This window comes from Ptychodera flava, chromosome 12 (genome assembly GCF_041260155.1).
Source record: "Ptychodera flava strain L36383 chromosome 12, AS_Pfla_20210202, whole genome shotgun sequence".
Taxonomy (NCBI): domain Eukaryota; kingdom Metazoa; phylum Hemichordata; class Enteropneusta; family Ptychoderidae; genus Ptychodera; species Ptychodera flava.
In genome coordinates, this window is record NC_091939.1 from 312,385 (window position 1) to 331,545 (window position 19,161).

Sequence of the window (19,161 nt, forward strand, 5' to 3'; positions counted from 1 at the left end):
CATTACATGTATGGAAACGGCCGTTCCGAAGAGTTTAAGTGAACCTCCTGTGCCTGCTGGTGTGGAGTCCTTACCTAGAGTAACTACACAAGAGTGGAAAAAAACTACAGCAGATAGATCCAGAAATCGGACGGTTGTATTGGTATAGACAACAAATACATCCCCCCACCAAAGAAGAAAGAAAACAGGATCCAAGTGCTGTTATTGCAGGCCTGAGAGAGTGGAATAGATTGTGCTTCAAGGAAGGTGTTTTATACAGAAAACGCATGGGGCCTGATGGCAAGACACAGCATCAACTCGTGTTGCCCTCAGCATATCGGGGAACAGCTCTTGAAGGAGTACATGATGATGTTGGCCATCTAGGACAGGAAAGAACCTTGGAACTACTTCGAGCGAGATTCTATTGCCCTTCATGAGAAACGATGTGGAACAGAAGATCAAAACATGTGAGAGATGCACTCGACGTAAACTGCAGACTACGCTGCAAGCACGTGCCCCGCTGACTAATATCAAGACTACTCAACCATTGGAATTGCTGTGCATGGATTACCTTACTATCGAGGATGGAAAAGGTGATATTAGGCATATCCTTGTGATCACTGACCATTTCACCAGATATGCAGTAGCCATACCCACTCCAAATTAGAAGGCTAAAACGACAGCGGAACAGTTGTATAAACATTTCCTGCTTCATTATGGATTCCCGGGAAAACTCCATTCAGACCAAGGACGGGAGTTTGAATCCACAGTAATTAGACAACTTTGTGATCTAGTTGGAATACAGAAGAGTAGAACTACACCCTACCATCCACAAGGAAATGGACAGTGTGAACGGTTTAATAGGACACTTCTAGATATGATAGGGACTCTCCCAAGAGATAAAAAATCTGAGTGGAAGAAACACATTACATCACTAGTTCATGCCTATAATTGCACACGTAATGACAGCACTGGCTTTTCCCCATATTACCTAATGTATGGCAGGCATCCAAAGTTACCAATCGATATCTATCTGGGACTTCCACAGGATTCAAGTGGCAATGGATATGATAGTTATGTTGAAGACATGCGTAACAGATTGACAGAGGCGTACAAATTGGCTGCTGATAAATCTCAGGAGCAAGCAGAACACAACAAGCAAAGATATGATGAAAAAGTGAAAGAAGCTACATTAGAGCCAGGTGATGTGGTGTTGGTTAAGAATGTGAATATACGGGGAAAACACAAGATAGCAGACAGATGGGAAACACAACGCTACCGGGTTCTACGAAGAATCAACCCAGATATTCCAGTATATGTGATCAAGTCAGAGGGATCGGATGGAAGAGAAAGGACGTTACACAGAAATCTATTGCTGCCGTGTAGTTCCCTGCCAATACCATATCCAGAGCGACCAGTAAAACAAGTTCAGAGGGAGAAGAGCTTTGATGTGCGCAGACGTATAACTCGCGCACAAAGGAGGGAGAAGTATCAGGATGAAATGGATGAAACTGAGGACGAGGAAGAAGAAGAATTGTGGGAATTACAAGTTCCAAGACGAAGGCAGGATGTTAACTACCCCAAGAAATCGGAGGCAGAACAGGAATGTAAAAGGTCTCTACAGTCATCGAAGAACTCTCCCACAGCCATGGAAACTTCTAAAGATAGCATCACGGTCACTACCTCTACTCCACAGAACAGTTCTGAAATGGAGGGCAGTCAGCATGACAACAGGCAAATTGAGGGTAGACCTATGACAGTAGAGCAGCCAGTCACAGAAGGTGAACAAGGGGAGTCAATTGGGGATGGCAATGAGGAAATTATTCAGGAAAAAGATCATGGCAACTTGTTGGAAGATGTTGAGGAGAATGGGGAAGAAGAGACAGTCAATAATAGACCTCTACCAAGGCGTTCACAGAGAGTGCGAAAACCTCCTGATAGGTTCACCTTGGCTCATGTAACAGAGGTTCCAATGAACACAGATGCTGATAGTAATTTACTGCCACAATTTCTTAGGATAATGGAAACTATGTTCAAGGGACAGAGAGAAGTTATTGTCAGAAAGTCATAACGGACATATCTACCTAGGAATGTTGCAAAAGAATGGATGAAGTAACTGATTTCATAACCTTGGGACAATTTGGATGAGAAATTTTTTATATCATCATGTTACAGTCAGACGAGGTAAAGCTCTCGAAAGAAATGGGACAAGGCAAAGGTCGGGACGCTCTTTTATAAACCAGGGGAGGATGTAGCAGTTTGATATTGTCACACTGTGGCTAGCGAGGGCGCCAGATATGCAGGGTCATACAGAGTGACCACTGGCGGCGCTTAAACTGCCCCTTCTGTGTGGATTGGGAAACCCGCAACATTGAGAGTATAAAAAGGAAAACGGGTGTTGCTCAGGGGAGTGTACCATGAGGTCCGCACTGGATAGGAGCTGTGGAGACTGAGTTGCTGAGATGAATTGGAATTAGTGACTTTGTACAGTTTTTGGCCGCCTCAGAAGTAAGTGTGTCATCGTATTCGGACTATGCCAATTCAGGGAACATTTTTGAAGACTTGTTGGGGATAGAATATGTACCAAATGGAGTGACTTTTATCCAGAAAATTTGTGCATGCAGTTAGCTGGTATGGCGACGCCCATGAAGCTCTACAGTTGTAGTTGATACAGAGCTGTGCATGTACAAGTTGCAGTCTTCCTGTTACCAACCCAGAGTGATGTGGCGAGTCCTGTGTAGCAAGCCAAGGTGTGAGTAACTCTGTATATCCGTATTTCACTATTAGTAGCAAGATTCAAAGTGAGCAGACAGAATTGGAGGATAATTCTTGGTGTAGCTTGAATGACCAGTTCGTGTGTTGGCCATGTTGTTAGTGTGGGGAATTTCCACGTGTACACTGTGCTAGCAAGCTTCAATTCATTACCCAGCCTTGATGTGTGAGTGAATGGTTGAAGAAGTTTCTGTGCAATATCCCAGATATACTCGCATACCCGGAAGAGTGGTTGGAGACATTTCCTGCGTGATACCCCAGGTTCTACGCGCGTATTCTGAAATATGTACTCTAGCTTTGTCGCTAAATATCTACCCCTGAAGTATGTGCTGATAGCCGAGACGGAGATATCCCTTCATTGAATTAATTAGATAGGACTTTGTTTGTTAGTTACGTAATTATTCAACTATTACTTGGCTAATTAGTACTTTAAATACTTGTATACTATGTTGCTAAGTTTTGGATAATATAGTATTGTATAGGTTTGAATATATTATTCGATACTGGTTTTTCCCAATATTTATTCAAATTCATATATGTAAATGAATTGAATTGATTAATTGTATATGATTGAATAACGTAACTGTATATTACTTGAATAGTCGATACTTAGTTTGAATGGGGTGTTAATTACTAGTTACCCTTTTGTTGTGTAATTTTTCTGAACATTTGAATAATTGATAATGAGTTGAAGATATTATTCATCATTGGGTTTTGATTATGTGAATGTTTAAAATTTGATATTCAACTCTTGTAACATTTACCATTGATACGTGGTTGATTTTGTAAGTTACGACACAAACTCTTGCAATATTTACCAGAGGTTAGAATTTAACTTTACTAGTTGATACCCCATTTCTGGGATTAGTTATTGATTTTTCGTATTGAGAGTACTGTTATGAGTAATTAGATTATATTTGGATACATTGAATTTATTCATCGATTTTTAAATTATTGGAATATTCATTGGTTGTTATTATCAAAGGTACATTGAATTTATCAGCCTGTATGAGATATTTCTCTTGGTAATTAGACTGTATTTTTGTACACTTGGCAAATTATGCGTAGTCCATTTATACACTCTATTGCGTTATCGTACCTAATCACTCTAGAATCCATCTTTGATCAGTGCCACATTTATAGTCCATACGTATATTGAATTGACATCAGTCTGAATTGTCCTAGTCACAACGTTCGACTCCAGTGCGGGGCTCAATATTTGAGTTATATGCTAGTGTGTATTGACATGTTGTTGTAGGTACTTAACAAATTTTGGTGTATATTACAGTCTGTGGCAACAAATTTAGATTTACTCTACGGATAAATCTTTTCGCTAGTTAGAGTTGCATATAACGGCTGTAGTAATGTGTAGTAACTTGTAGTTGTTGAGACCTCCCTATAGTATTTGTATATGTCTTTAGAAATTTGTACATTGATTTGTATTGCGCAATTCCTTAATAGATTACTTTCCTATAATTTATATTTCTTGGTCTGTGTCTTCTGTTCTCACCCCTGTTCAGTCTCACTCTGTGGACATATAACCGGTATATATCAACAATTGAGTCCAAGACCATTTGCCCCAGAGAACGAAAAATTACTTCTTTATGTGATTCATGCTTGTGTCGAGTTAGTCTTACAAGAAATTGGTTACACTGGGGAAAGTTTTTTCCTCAATTATCTCTAAAGATTAAATGTATGGATAGATAAAAATTGTCCCCTGTTGGAAAACCAGGCAGGTTTTCGAAAGGGTTACAGTTGTGTTGACAATATGTTTATTTTGGATACAATTATTAACAGGTACTTCTCACTGAAAAGTCGTCTTTATTGTGTGTTTGTAGACTTTGAAAAGGCCTTTGACCGTATCAATCATTATTTGTTATTTTATAAGTTGATAAAATGTGGTCTTCATGGCAAGTTTTTTTAAAACACTCAAATCGATGTATACAAATATTAAGTCACGTGTACGCACGCCACATGGTATTACCCAATTATTTGATTGCTATTGTGGAGTTCAACAGGGTTCAATTTTATCCCCAATGCTTTTCGCCTTATTTTTGAATGACCTGGGTCAACAACTTGAGAATACGTTTGCTGGTGTATATGTAGGTATTCTGCGGTTATTTACTTGTTATTTGCTGATGACCTTATTTGTTTAGCTACAATGCAATTGGTTTACAGAGACTTTTAAATGACTTGTCTGTATATTCAGATAAATGGAAACTTAAAGTGAATGTAAGTAAAACGAAAGTAGTAGTTTTCAGAAAAGCTGGTGGCCTAAGGAACTATGAGAATTGGTTCTATAAAGGCGAAAAATTATCTGTTGTACCGTACTTTAGCTACCTTGGAATCATGTTCTCGTCCAGCGGACTTTGGTATATGGCCCAGAAAACTTTAGCAGAACAAGCGTGTAAAGCAATTTTTGCTCTAAAACAGTCATTGTCAAAATTTAAATCACTTGATGTCAAGATTTCAATGAAAATCTTTGACTGTAAAATTTACCAATTCTAATGTATGGCAGTGAATTATGGGGATTTCACAAGGCCGAGAATATAGAAAAGATACATCGTAAATTTTGTAAATATGTTCTTGGTCTCTATGACAGCACTTCGAATCCAGTCATTTATGGCGAACTTGGGAGAACCCCACTTTACTGTGTAAGATATATTCGTATCATCAAATACTGGTTAAAATATTGAAGATGAGTGAACATCGTTTTGTACAGCAGTGTTATAAATATCAATATAGTGAAGCAGAAAATAATCGAAAATGCTGGGCATTCAATGTTAAACAACTACTATCTTCATATGGTTTTGGCTATGTATGGCTAAACCAAGGTGTTGGTGATGAAACAGTATTTTTTCATATTTTTAAGGAGAGAATTCATGATAACTATGCCCAGTTGTGGTCCTCTGATCTTTCTCGTTATTCTAAACTCGACACATACAGAGAATTCAAGCTAACTTTCAAATATGAATCGTATCTTGATGTCATTGAAGATAATAAGTTCAGAAGGTCACTTTGTAAATTGAGATCATCTGCACACCAGCTAAGGATTGAAACTGATCGTCCAAAGGGCATCCCTAGACACAGTAGGCTTTGTAATTTTGTGATCTTCAAGCAGTAGAAGATGAGTTCCATTTTTGTCTGGTCTGCCCGCTTTACAATGATTTACGGCGGAAATATTTACCAACCTACTTTTATAGAGATAATACATATCAGAAATTTTGAGGCTTATGCAGTTGGATTCCCAAAGTGTGATTTATTTTGCAAAGTTTGTATTTTTTGCTTTCAAACGCAGAGAAAGGCGTAACCTTGAGTTGATTAACCAGGTTGATGTTTAGTTCAAGCTCTAAAGTATACTTTATCCTTATATGGAATATTTGTTTACTGTATATATCCCTCTTTTGTCCGTGTGTATTTTTCTACATAATTAGTGTATATTTGTACCATAGGCCGGTGGCCAAAGTACTGAATAAAATGAATGAATGAATTTACTTTGATGGACCTTTGAATTTTTTTAAATGTTGACATTGGGAGAAAAAAGCTACGAAATTGAGTGATTTGCATAAATTTAAACTTTATTTCTCTTCCAACTTACAACTGCTTGTCATTCAAACAGGTAAACCCAATCAACATTTTAATCTTTGCTTTATAAAAAATTAAAATTGAATTAGTCTTTGCAAAAAAGTTATTTTAAGCAAAATACACCATGTTATGCATGTGCAACACCATCCTTAATTTGAATATTTCATATTAAATAATACAAAAGATGTAAACAGCTGTCTTTGATCTGATGATGGTCATGGAAGTAGTTCATACTGAATTAGTTATGGCTGCATCCATGACAAAGTTATTTTATATGGGTAACTTTTACAAGCAGGTATGAATTATGAATATGTAAGTGTGTGACACTTCAAGTGAATTTGTACAACCTATGAAATACAAATGAGATATAATCCTTACTTTTATAGCTGGAGAAAGCAAACGTGAAAATATTTTTGTTTGATTTGTGACTCCTTCAAATCTGGTATATATTGTCCATATTCTCAAAATAAATCATCATTGTATGCCTCATATACTGTACATCACATATTCCATAGGAATCAATGGTACGTTGATGACACTGCAGGCTACAAAGTCATCACCTCACTGAAAGTGAGCAAGAACTATTTCACACTGACAACTTCTGGGAAAAGTAATGATTGAAATTATGCATAAATATATTGATAAACCATACAACAGTGATTTAAAATCATGCAGTTTGATGATGAAAATTGTCATGTTTAATGGGTTTTTTTGTTCACCATGGAAATGGCCATGAGATTGTCATTTTCAAAGAACTCCAAAATTTAGAGTCAAAACTATGTGGGAGAGGCCTGAACTGAAAACATTATCACCAAAACATGGAACAACATAGTCTCAAGTCAGGTGATCACTTACCCTCTTTATGTCAGGCAAATGATGACAAGCCTTTGGCAAATAATTCCGTGTTTGGGCTAAAATGTACTCTTCAGCTATAAAACTACTGATCATTAAACTTTTATTTTTATCTCAAGCAAATTCTTTCCTAAGAAACAGACTAGGTGACAAGAATTCATATCAAAATTTACCAAATTAAACAATTGAAAATGTAGCAGCATGACTGTACATAGACTGACACCTTAAAAATCTGCACTAAAAATATGGCTGCATTAATAAGCTTCAATCAAGGAAGAATTACAAAGCATTCAGAAGTTTAAACTTTAAAACCATGTCAAGTTTTGTAGACTTCACTGTGACTTACTTTCAGATTGTTCACTATATGACTTCTGTATTTGCTATCATCGGTGTCCACTCCACAGTTGATAGATGATAGCTGTTGACATATCATCGCCTTTTTGAGCAAAGTAACACTTTGGAGCTCTTTAGGGACCCGTCATTATTTACGGCCGGGGGGGGGGGGGGGGGGGAGGAATGTGAGGGGGTCACTCAAAAAATTGAAAGCTACAAGGAGATTGCTCAAAATGTGGAGAGAAAGAAGGGGGTCAGTCAAAATTTCTGTTGGGGGGTTACTCTAATTCGATAGGGTTGACAGGAGGGTTACTCGAAATTTTGACCCCCTAAGCCATAAATAATGATGCCTTATCTGGTTGGTCTTATTTTTTATCAGTCAAAACATGTTGGAATTTTTAAATGAACAATTCTGAAAACTCATGTCATTGGAACAAGTGAAGAATTAAAAAAAAATTAAAGACAATGCATAAATTGAACAATTAAAAAATACAAGTCATATTTTTGAAAACTGAGCTGATTGCAAGACAAATACTTATGAATTAATTCTTTCTTACAATAATCAAGATACTTAAAGAATGAGTTTTGTCATAACAAATAATCATGTTTTATTTTAGAAATGGATACTGCTTTGATAATTTTGGTGAAATTGATGAGTTAATATGCTGATATATGATATTACAATTTTAATGTACCGTACTGTTCACATGAATTATCCAACTATTTCATGTATAACAAGAAACTTGTTTTAATGAATGAAACATTGAATTTCTGGTGAAATCTTATTCTCAGGCAATGATATTATGCAATTTATTGTACATAAATAATGAAAGATGAAAATAAACTGTCTTGTGACTTAAAAACTGCAACAATAACAATCAAGATGTATAGAAATCACAAAGTGTGAGTACTTTAGTTCCATTTGTTGTTCAATATCAGTATCAATTATTATGCCAATAAAGCCTTAATCTTAGGCAACATTTAAATTCATGGCTGATGCTTTGTCACACTCTTACCTCTGTCAGTTTACACTGATATTAATAGTTGCCTTTCACTTGGTGTTGTTTCAATTGCAGGGTCAGAAACTTGAACATATACCGTTTTCATTCTGTTATCACAGCCAATAATAATTGAAATCTATGTCATTTATCACATTTTTCAAATATTTTTGTTCGATAGAAACACAGTATTCTGTACATGTCAAAGAAACCAGAACTCTCTACAATAACCTTTCATTTGTTCATTATGTTACATCACACTTATTGTTCGACCTGAGATTCACCAGCACTTGAATGTTCAATAATCTCGCGAAGTTTCATGCCAGTTTTTGTGAATGAATAGTTGTCAACATCACTGAATTCTTCATGGAATGTACGTGAAAGATTCTTAAACGTTTTATATATGTACTCCTTTTGATACAAACCGTGGTATTTCTGAACTTTTATTACAATGGCTGCCAAATCATCACTTTGTGCAATATTGTACTGTCGATGTTGCCGAAGTCGGCGGAAAAGGGCATTCAGCAAAGCCGAGAAATTACCATAGTGCCCTCCATGACATAGTATAGCTTCTTCATACTTGGCAGCTGCATCAGAATATTCCTTGTCGTACATCAAACAATCGCCATTCGTCCCTAGGTACACAGCATAGGTGTATTTATCTATGTCTCCTGTGTTCTTAATCTTTGCCAATATTTTGAATGCCTTCTCTAAGGCATCCCTATCCTCCAATTCATACTCAAACCATCGTTTTTGATTTTGACACAGACGGATTTGTAGTCTGGCCATCTGTAACAAAATCGTCGGGCTGTAATCCATCACCTCTAAACACAATTCAAAATCTGCCTCTGCTTTCCTAAGCAGTGTCTTGTCAGGTGCTCCACCTTGCTTCATTAGGCGTTGTGACTGTTCAACATACTGCTTCACATAGATATTTGCCCTCTGTTCATAAGCGTGCCAGTTGGACTTGTCAGGGTTCTTTGCAAGTGACTTCTCGATCACTTGTATTGCATTCTCATATTGCTTATCTTCGATAAGAAATTTGGCAAACTTGACCAGTTCCTTCCAACCGCCTTCATAACATCTATCAGCAACTTCAAAGCAAAGAGTGGGTCGCTCGTAATACTTGAAAAGATCCAGTTCCCTCAGTTTTTCATGATTTTCAGGATGTGATCTTGCATCCATCAAATGTCTCCCTTTAATCAACAACATACCAATGTAACACCAGCATTGAAATTTATAAAATCCATCACCACAGTTATCCAGGATATCTTTCAGAATCTGTAGAAGAGCAATCACTTCATTGGTGGCTTCTCTGTCTTCCCTTTCACTCTTGTTCCCAAGCTGCCAGTCTTTTGATAACTTGTTGTATCGAATGACCAACATACACATCTTCCATTTAAACCTCTCACCATCTACTGCAGCTACATTTTCAGATTCTTTTAGAACAAGTTTATACATAGAAATTGCCTCACCATATTTTGGTGGCATTCTTGTCTTCTCATCGTAACAGTCGAAAGCTAGGGAAAATGCTTGTTCTGCAACGCATCTAAGAAGTGCAGCGAGTCTATCTTCTCTGAATGTCCTTCCCTTATCTTCAAGTACTTCGGTAAGTTTATCCCTGTAATCCTTGGCTTTTCGCTTTCTGTTCATGCGTTCATAGACAGTTGTCAAATTAGACAGAGCATTCAAGTTGGTAGGATCTTTCTCAAAGATTTCTTTGAATGTTTGGCATGCCTTCACCGTTTCTCCTTTTTGGAATTCCAGCAAGCCCAGCATGTTCGACAAGCCATGGCAGAAATATCCAGTTTCATTCTCAAGTTGTTTGGTAAGGCTGTCATAACGAGCATTCAGGGATCGTTTGTCAATATCTTTGCTGAGGAGCAGCAATGGAAGATGAAAATGTCCACAGTCATCTGGAGAAGATGGCAGTCGTAAGTCTGGTTGACATGATGCTACAAGTGAACAAAATAATATTATTATTTTGTTAAAAGGCCATTTAATCACAATGTCACTAAGAAACAATATCCCAAAATTCCTGAGAAGAAACCTTTTAAGACTTTTTGGCCAAACATGGCACAAAATATTACATAAATACTATAAAACAGATTGTTCTAAAATTTACAAAATAGCGTCAATGACACTTTGCTCACATTTGGTTACATGTGGTAAGCCAGAGTGAGTGTATACATGATATTTTATACACTGTAACTTCTACAGACCTTAGCTTGTAGTATTCATAGTCAAGTCCATTTGCACTAATTATGATGCAGGTTGAAGTTAATGAATAGAGGATTGGCAACTGTTTCAACCACTGATCACACACACATTTACACAATACCACATTACGGGACAGTTGCATTTACAAACAGCGCATTTTTAGCCCCCTTTCTGCACTGACAATATGCAATCTTAAGTAGTTATATTAGATATCATCAGATATTAGGGGTTATTTCATGAAGTTTGGGCGATACCGCGTCGTATTCGAGTGATGCGTTCGTATTTTGACGAGTTGCGCAGCAACGAGTCAAAATACGGACACATCACGAGAAAACGACGCGGTATCGCCCTAACTTCGTGTAATAATCCCTTTATCATACATGCATGTTTGGTTATGACTGTTTTCCCACCGACGCTCTGAAATTAGCGACGAAATCAACTTGAAATCGACCTTCCTTCCTCCGGGCTGTACTTACAAAAGTTGGTTGCTAAGGAATGATGACAACCGTATCACTTCTTGATATTATTCCGCTATTGGGCCATTCCACTTCAAAGGAGGGTTTATGGAGCACTTTTAAAGCGAACAATTTAAATATTACGATGTCGACACAGGTTTTCACAATTTGAAGAAGATTTATTTTTAATTTAAAATGACAGTGGATGTAAAACATAGGCGGGAGTTCGTAAAATGGGTGTGTTTTCGTATTTTGATACATAATCTCATCCCTGCGTGAAAGTTATGAGGCCGCCAAAATCGGGTCAAAATACTCGCGCCACGCCAGCGTTCGATTTCAAACTCGATCGATTTCAAACTCGATCGAGTATGAACAGCTGAGAGCATGGAGCAAGCAGCTCTGCGACATCTATGAATGCACAGTGGATATAATACCCGTACCAGTCAGTTTATCTCGAAGAATTATACATGTCCCCAGACGTCAAATATGCCGAATTTACCTTCTTAGTAAGCGGATTAGGGAAAACATGAAGTGAGTACACTGTAAGCTGTAGTGTCGTAACTCGTTCGTGATTTTGTTGCTGTACGAATAAAACATTTCAAAGGTATTTCCGTCGTCTGCTCGTATATTTTCGTTCCTGGCTTGCCTAAATAGAGCTAAACTTCCTTTAACAACCTAAGCGAAAGTTTGACTTTCCCTAGATCTTACATTGTATCTGAAACCGCACCGCATTGGTGCCACCAGACACGATAATGACCTGTGAATCTCACTGACAAATCGGAAATATTATGTGCACCTTAAACCTTGTCTGTCGCGAGTATTTTCAGCCCGGTTGGATTTTTGTGGCTAATTTACGGTTGTAAACGATGTAATTCACCTACCAGATACTTAAGCTCATCAACAGGAAACTTGTCGTAAAGCGGTTCTATCATGATGCACTGTCAACCGATATCTTCAGCAGCGTAGACGACGGAAAACACTGCACCGCCACGGGACCGGCCGTGAACGATGACAGGTGTCCGCAAATGATACAAATTTTCAATACGTTTGTTTGTATGTTTTTGGTACAACTGTACTTGTGCCTAGTTGCAATGCCCATGAAGTGACTGCAAACAACAGAATTTTGACCATAATCATAATGACGTTTCTGATTGTCATTTGTCTTATTCTCTCAGCTGTTTGATAGGAACATATACCAACGAAGGTCATGCATACAGTGTCACGCGTACGCGTCGCTGTAAGTAGTTCGGTTACAGTGAAAATATAATCCGTATTTTCACTAGTTAAAATACGGGTTCATATCAGTACCGTCTGAACAATAGAAAAATGGCAATACAGGCATAGCATGTATGATAATACTAATTACACAATAGGTTGGCCGGTACTACTTTTGTATGAAGTAGCCTAAACTGCTTTCTTGCTTTTAATCATTGTGCTGTGCTTTGTATATATTTTCTGATGGATTATTAGAGAAATAGTTTACGGTCCTGGTGAATTCTTTACCCAAATGTACAACCAAATCTCCTCATCAAGGAATATTTGATGAATTTTGTCATGTTATCACAGTGACCAAGGTTACTCCACTCCATGGAATGAAACATCAGAGACTGTACAGAGAAATTCAAACTGAGATGTGTCTAATCCTCATAGTAATTTCTACTGAGTCTCATAATTTGAAATTACTTGGGGACTGCACATATCTTAATGATATTCTGATACAAATAGAGTTGACAACGGAGATAGCTTTGTTAATCTGTACAATTCATCTTCAAATTCTTCCCAAAACACACACACTCATTTTGAAACACAAAAACAAATGCTTTGACTTAAACTATTTCCAGAAATTTATCGCACTACCTGGATTTTAAATCAATTTATACAGTACCTGAGATATAGCACCTCAGATAATGCCTGAATAGTAAGTGAACTTGGCAATTCAGACAATACCTAAGATATGAAATAATTAAAAAAAAAGACTCAGTCTGTATCTGACTTAAGTAGTAAGTATTAGCAATATAGACAATACCTGAGATGAGTAATAATGGACAAAACAAACATAGCATTTTACATAATGCAAGCACAACAGCTAAGATAAGTATACTCTGTTCTGAAAGATTCAGCTCCAAATGTAATCCCAATGCACTGTAGATGACACAATTAATTGGCATCAATAACTGATTTAGCTGAAGATGATCACAAACTGTTGCTGCCAGGTGATCATCAAGAAATCCACTCTCTCATATACTTCTTGCAATGCTAGTCTTTGAAATATATTTTCACTTTCCTCTCAGCACGTTCTTCTTGGGATCATCTGATTCAACTGGAGACAAAATATGTAACAAGAAAAATGTCACTAACTGAAAAGGAAACATTTAGAAGCCATGAAAATTATACCTATGAACCTTTTGCTTTTCACAATATTTACCTTAAAAAAATAATTAATATATTGAAAACTATGACAGGTTTCCTAGACAAAGTCACAATAATACTGATTATGATAATTATTCCCATTAATGGTTTTAACTAAAATTACATGAAAACCTTGAAAAATTCGAGCTAATTCATGGTATGCCACTAAGGGCAGAGGCAGTTAATTATTCAGAGAACATATAGATATGCATGTCAAACGAACGGTCAAATTATTATATTTAAAAATATTTCTCACAAATATTAAATATGTCTACTCTTTTTACTTCTATGCGCCTGTTTACTGGACAAAAACAAAACTCTGCTCCCCGCTGTGCCAGCATCGAAAGGGAAGCGTACACACTGCATATTACTTTACGGCCGCAAAGTCATGATAATACGTTTTATGACATGAACAGAAACCATGCTACTGAGTGTCGTAAACATTCAGTTAAATCACACACAATTTTACGGTACCATGTTCTCATAAAGCACATCGAGAACAAAAAGCCTAACATTCTCATGCCCTTATAAATCCAAGCTTGCACAAGAATTTACTACTGAATATGTTTAAAATTGGGCTGAATTGCCGAGTCATTCAAATGCGACCACAGCAGTGCTGAGAAAAACAAACATGCAGCACCGGATTTCACTAAACCAAACAACTTACTTTGCTGTGCTTTTTTATCATTTCGAGAACAAAACAAGAATAAAACATTGTATATATCCCTCTTGTCTTACACTTTTAAACTATTTTGTGCTGGGAAATGTACTACTAGGAGATGAAACTAGCTGCTCTGACTTAATTACAGGCACGCCAATATCTGACGTCGCCACTGATTGACCTCTTTGAATGCCAAGGGTGAATGCCCTACGTGATTTTTGGGAAAACAAACATCCACCTATGTAGTGTAAAGCTAATTCTGTGCTCAAGCCATTTATCTGTTTTTTCTCCTGACATTAGAATTTGAAGATAGGGCCATGATACAAGTGGCAATACCTACATGTAGTTTGATGTGCTGACACATTCAACAACGCACGGTCACTCCACAAATAAATAGGCATTCAACTTTACTAACTGAACATGGTTACATATACGCTCCAGTTTACTCAGCAGAGATTTATACACATTCAAATGACAGTACAGTCGATAATTCCTTCACATTTTACTCCAACAAAATTTCGAGAAAATCCTGTATAAATCTTTGGGTATAGAAGAAAGCGTACTCACCTTCGATGATTTGACATTTCTGTTGAAATGGTCAAATTGAACAGCTTTGACCATCCTGGAAATGTAACTTTGCTTGGGTACTGTCATGGAGGTACAGTACCTCAATGATACCGTGTACTCAAACCGACTCTGGCTGTCGACCAACAGCCCACTTTGTCGATTCAATGTAACTTCCTTTTGTTTAGTGTAGAACCATGGAGGTAGAGAGAAGGAGTCACAACTAGGCGGAGATCAAAGGGACCATGTGTTTTGCCGCTGTTTGCCTTACAAACTACTCCATTAGCACCAACGGGACTTGCGAATCGCGTTTTCTCAGATTTAGGAAACAAGATTAAATTCGTTCGGGTCGTTCGGGTGTTTCGGCCGTCCCTCGGCAGTTGACAGATCTTCAAACATGGCGTCACGTGTCCAAGCGTCGCGTCGGGAAGTTCGAGTCGTTCCACTGATTTTGATGTACACGATGTTAAAGAGGTCGAGGAACAGATAATTGAGGAAGGGAGCTTTTGTATCTGCAAAGGCGCGGAGACTGAGTTGATGATAGCTTGCGATCACAAAAAAAATGCCATACATCGTAGAGCAGCATTGTTAACACGCCAACTTTTTCCAAATCTAGCTCTTGTTCTTGCCGTGTTTTATCATGTTGTACTGGCATTAATGATAAGGTTAAATAAGAAAGCATAGCTTTTAACTGCTACGTCCATGACTTTAATGAATGGTCGCGACATAAAAACAATTGAAACAAAGCGTCGCCTATGGCGTCGCGTCATAAACACCCGGGAAACGCTACAAGTTTAACCCACGCTCACGGCAGTGCTGCAGTCCGCTGCACCATACTCAGTACATGATTGAAAAGTTCGTGATCAGAACTTTCATTCTAACAAGGAAAGGTTCCTGCGATCGAATGTAAAGTATATTAAAAACGACGTTAAAATTACCAAGATTTTGAGAATGAAAAACTTCAATTCCTTGTAACTTCACTTTTCGTGGACGGAACGTGTCGGTTCTTACACTATCATGACGCACTTGACCCAAGCTACGCAAATACAGTCTTTGCGCAGGCGTTATGACATTGTGGAGAAAGGAAACTGAGTCGCATTAGCAAACCCAGGTTAATTTCACTCGGTTCGGTTGCGAAGGTACCGTCGGCAACGCAGATGGCGGGAAAGGGTGTTAAACAATGGACATAAATGGATTAAACCAATGGTGCACAATAGTAATAAACGTAATTATCTCAGTTGTGACTCCTTCTCTGATTACCTCCATGGTAGAACGCACCTCGGGGACAGACATTCGGACTCTCAAACTTTTACAATTCTCTTCTGATACACCACATGTGGGGGTTCATTTTAAAGCTCTTGGTGAAAGAACACTTTTCACCGGCAAAGTACCGGTAGCTCTTAAGTAAACATGGTCAATATCAAGGGGTGGAGCATTTGATATCGACGAGGGGGTCTAGAAGATTGATGAGATATAGCATTAGTTTTTTTACGTGATCCTTACTACATTATTTTTCCCCACTTTCCCATTTCTTGCCATCAGGCCAAAGTACCGGTAGCTCTTAAGTAAACATGGTCAATATCAAGGGGTGGAGCATTTGATATCGGAGGAGGGGGGTCTAGAAGATTGATGAGATATAGCATTAGTTTTTTTACGTGATCCTTACTACATTTATTTTTCCCCACTTTCCCATTTTTGCCATTGGGCCAAGTACCGGTAGCTCTTAATAAACATGGTCAATATCAAGGGGTGGAGCATTTGATATCGGAGGAGGGGGTCTAGAAGATTGATGAGATATAGCATTAGTTTTTTTACGTGATCCTTTCTACATTATTTTTTCCCCACTTTCCCACCTTTTCTTTTTGTCAAGCCTTCTCTGGCTAATTTTTCAATTGACATGTGCTTATGTATGTAGGATATACTTGTCCAATAGCTATAGAAGTTGATATGCATGCTCCTTTTTTTGTAAACGAGGCTGTCTCTACAGGTTCTGTTCCGCATTCTCTGTATACCGGTACTTTCATTGATTGACATAAGAACAACATGTGATGTCATCGTCAGACCAATTATTGTTATGAGACGTAGTGCTTTGTTCAGCAGAAATGACAAAGAGAAATTGAATGTCGATTGTTGTTTGTTATATGTTACAAATACCTGTGGCGTGAGGCTGTTTAAGACGCCTCTGAAGCAGATCAGTCTGGCCACACAGCCAGTTGTTGATAGAGTTAATCCCTATAGTCACTTTTCAATTCAAGGTTTTCGCATTAGTGGAGTTCTCCTAGCTCCCAGTCAAACACTTGCAGTACGATGTTTGATTAAACATTAATTACACAAACTGATCTCAACCTTTTGGTGCCTTTTTTTAATCCTCCAAACTGAGTCTATTAAGCGTTTGATTGACGGTTGGTTCAAATCGCCAACAGTCACGATTCCCCACCAACAACACTCAAATTTCCTAAAGAATCGTCTTCCAGTCACGTTAGAATTTGAATATAACCACTGAGTTCAATCGGCAGCAGCTTTACGCTGACCGCTTGGCAGTCTGTCTGTGTTTTTGCGGCCAGAAAAAACTAAAAAGTGGCATTTTCTGGAGCGTGTGCTTGCGTGTTGCCTGTTCGATGTCCATTTACACAATGAACGCCGCCATAGCTTCATGTCCGCTCAGAGAAAAGAGTTGTTCACGTGATCTGTCTGATCTCTGATCTGTGTATTTTGTACAACACGCTCAGGTCATTGTCGTTGTCAAGTGTAGCTACCATCACACAAATTATGAGTTTGTCTTGTCTTTTCGTTTCATTACCGGATCAGATCCTGATTTGTCAGTGACTTGAATTGGGCACAACAACGTTTCATGATCACCGCGATGCATCAAAGCGAGTTATTAGAACACGGACGCCATTATCGAATGACCTGTTGACCTGTGATGTCATGGCCTTGGTTTGCTAGCGTGGCGAGGCCATGATAAACTGGCATATTTATGTCTTGATAAAATAATTAAACTAATAATTTTTCAAAATAAAATGAGCACAGTGCGCTCGAGTACGGTATGGTATGAACTGAGTGCGAGTGACAACTTGGTCGTAAATAATATGACCTGACTTGACCTGTGATGTCATGCATCGATTTTGCTTGTGGAACGATTGTGCGATATCGAACTGAGTAACTGGCTGGACTTGCCTGAAGTTTATTGGTTTTACTGTAAATGTTACGTCTAAGTCATCTTTCAAAAAACTTCGCTGCCGGCCGTGGCAACAGCTTTCTTCTGAGGGTAAAATCACGGTCACTCCTTGTGGAGGGACAGTGGTTAAATATACACTGCGCAACAGATTACAACAAGACATCGTGAACATGGATTTTTTTCAAAAGAGCAGATTTTCAACATATCGATCTGCGCTAGGTGTAAACTCTGTGAGTAATAAAAATTTTTTTAACAGATCGTTTCTTGTCCGGCATGGCAAAATATGCATTTCTAGGAACACATATTACTCAGCGTATTCAGTCTGAGTAGGCCATGTACTCGGAGTATACAAGTGCGAGTAAGCAGTTTTACTCGGAGTATACAAGTCTGAGTAAGCAGTTTTACTCGGAGTATACAAGTCCGAGTAAGCAGTTTTACTCAGAGTATACAAGTCCGAGTAAGCAGTTTTACTCGGAGTATACAAGTCCGAGTAAGCAGTTTTACTCAGAGTATACAAGTCCGAGTAAGCAGTTTTACTCAGAGTATACAAGTCCGAGTAAGCACTTTTACTCGGAGTATGCAAGTCAGGGTACTTGGACTTGCAAGTCCGACTTGGTTTTGGAACTCGGAGTGTATGGTTTGAGATACTCCTACCTGGCCTGTGTGTGAACGGCACAAAAGTTCACACAAGTTCTAGCCATTCCCATGTCAACAATGCTGGTAACCTCCTCAGGTAACAAAGTTGTAAGACTAATAATGTTGCAACCTTGCAGCATAATCTTGTCACAACCTGGCAGCTTTTGTACAGGTGTAGACAATATTTGGTCTCTCTACAGTCCATGGTTGCACAAATGAAGACTTAAGTATATTTGGTCTCTCTACGGTCTATGGTTGCACAATTGAAGTATATTTGGTCTCTCTACGGTCCATGGTTGCACAGTTGAAAACTAAGATAACATGAAAAATAGTGACAATATCACTGTTCACTCCCATATAGTTATCAAAACAAGCCAACAACTGTATGAAACATGGACATACATACAGACAGACTGACATACACAGACTGGCACAAAGTGATGACACTGACCCCAAGTGTGCCTTGGCCCATGGAGAGTGATAAAGATATAACAAACAGCTGAATGTAATGATAAAATA

At 38.2% G+C, this 19,161-nt stretch overlaps 1 protein-coding gene across 1 annotated transcript in view; it reads right to left on the reverse strand.

Moving 5' to 3' along the window:
• Positions 1-6,311: 6,311 nt before the first annotated feature.
• Positions 6,312-19,161, reverse strand: part of LOC139144630 (uncharacterized) — a 52,623-nt gene continuing 39,773 nt past the window's right edge. The window contains exon 8 of the mRNA XM_070715325.1: positions 6,312-10,474. Within this exon, the coding sequence (XP_070571426.1) occupies positions 8,781-10,474 (1,694 nt within the window). The 3' untranslated portion in view covers positions 6,312-8,780. The remainder of the gene's footprint in view (positions 10,475-19,161) is intronic.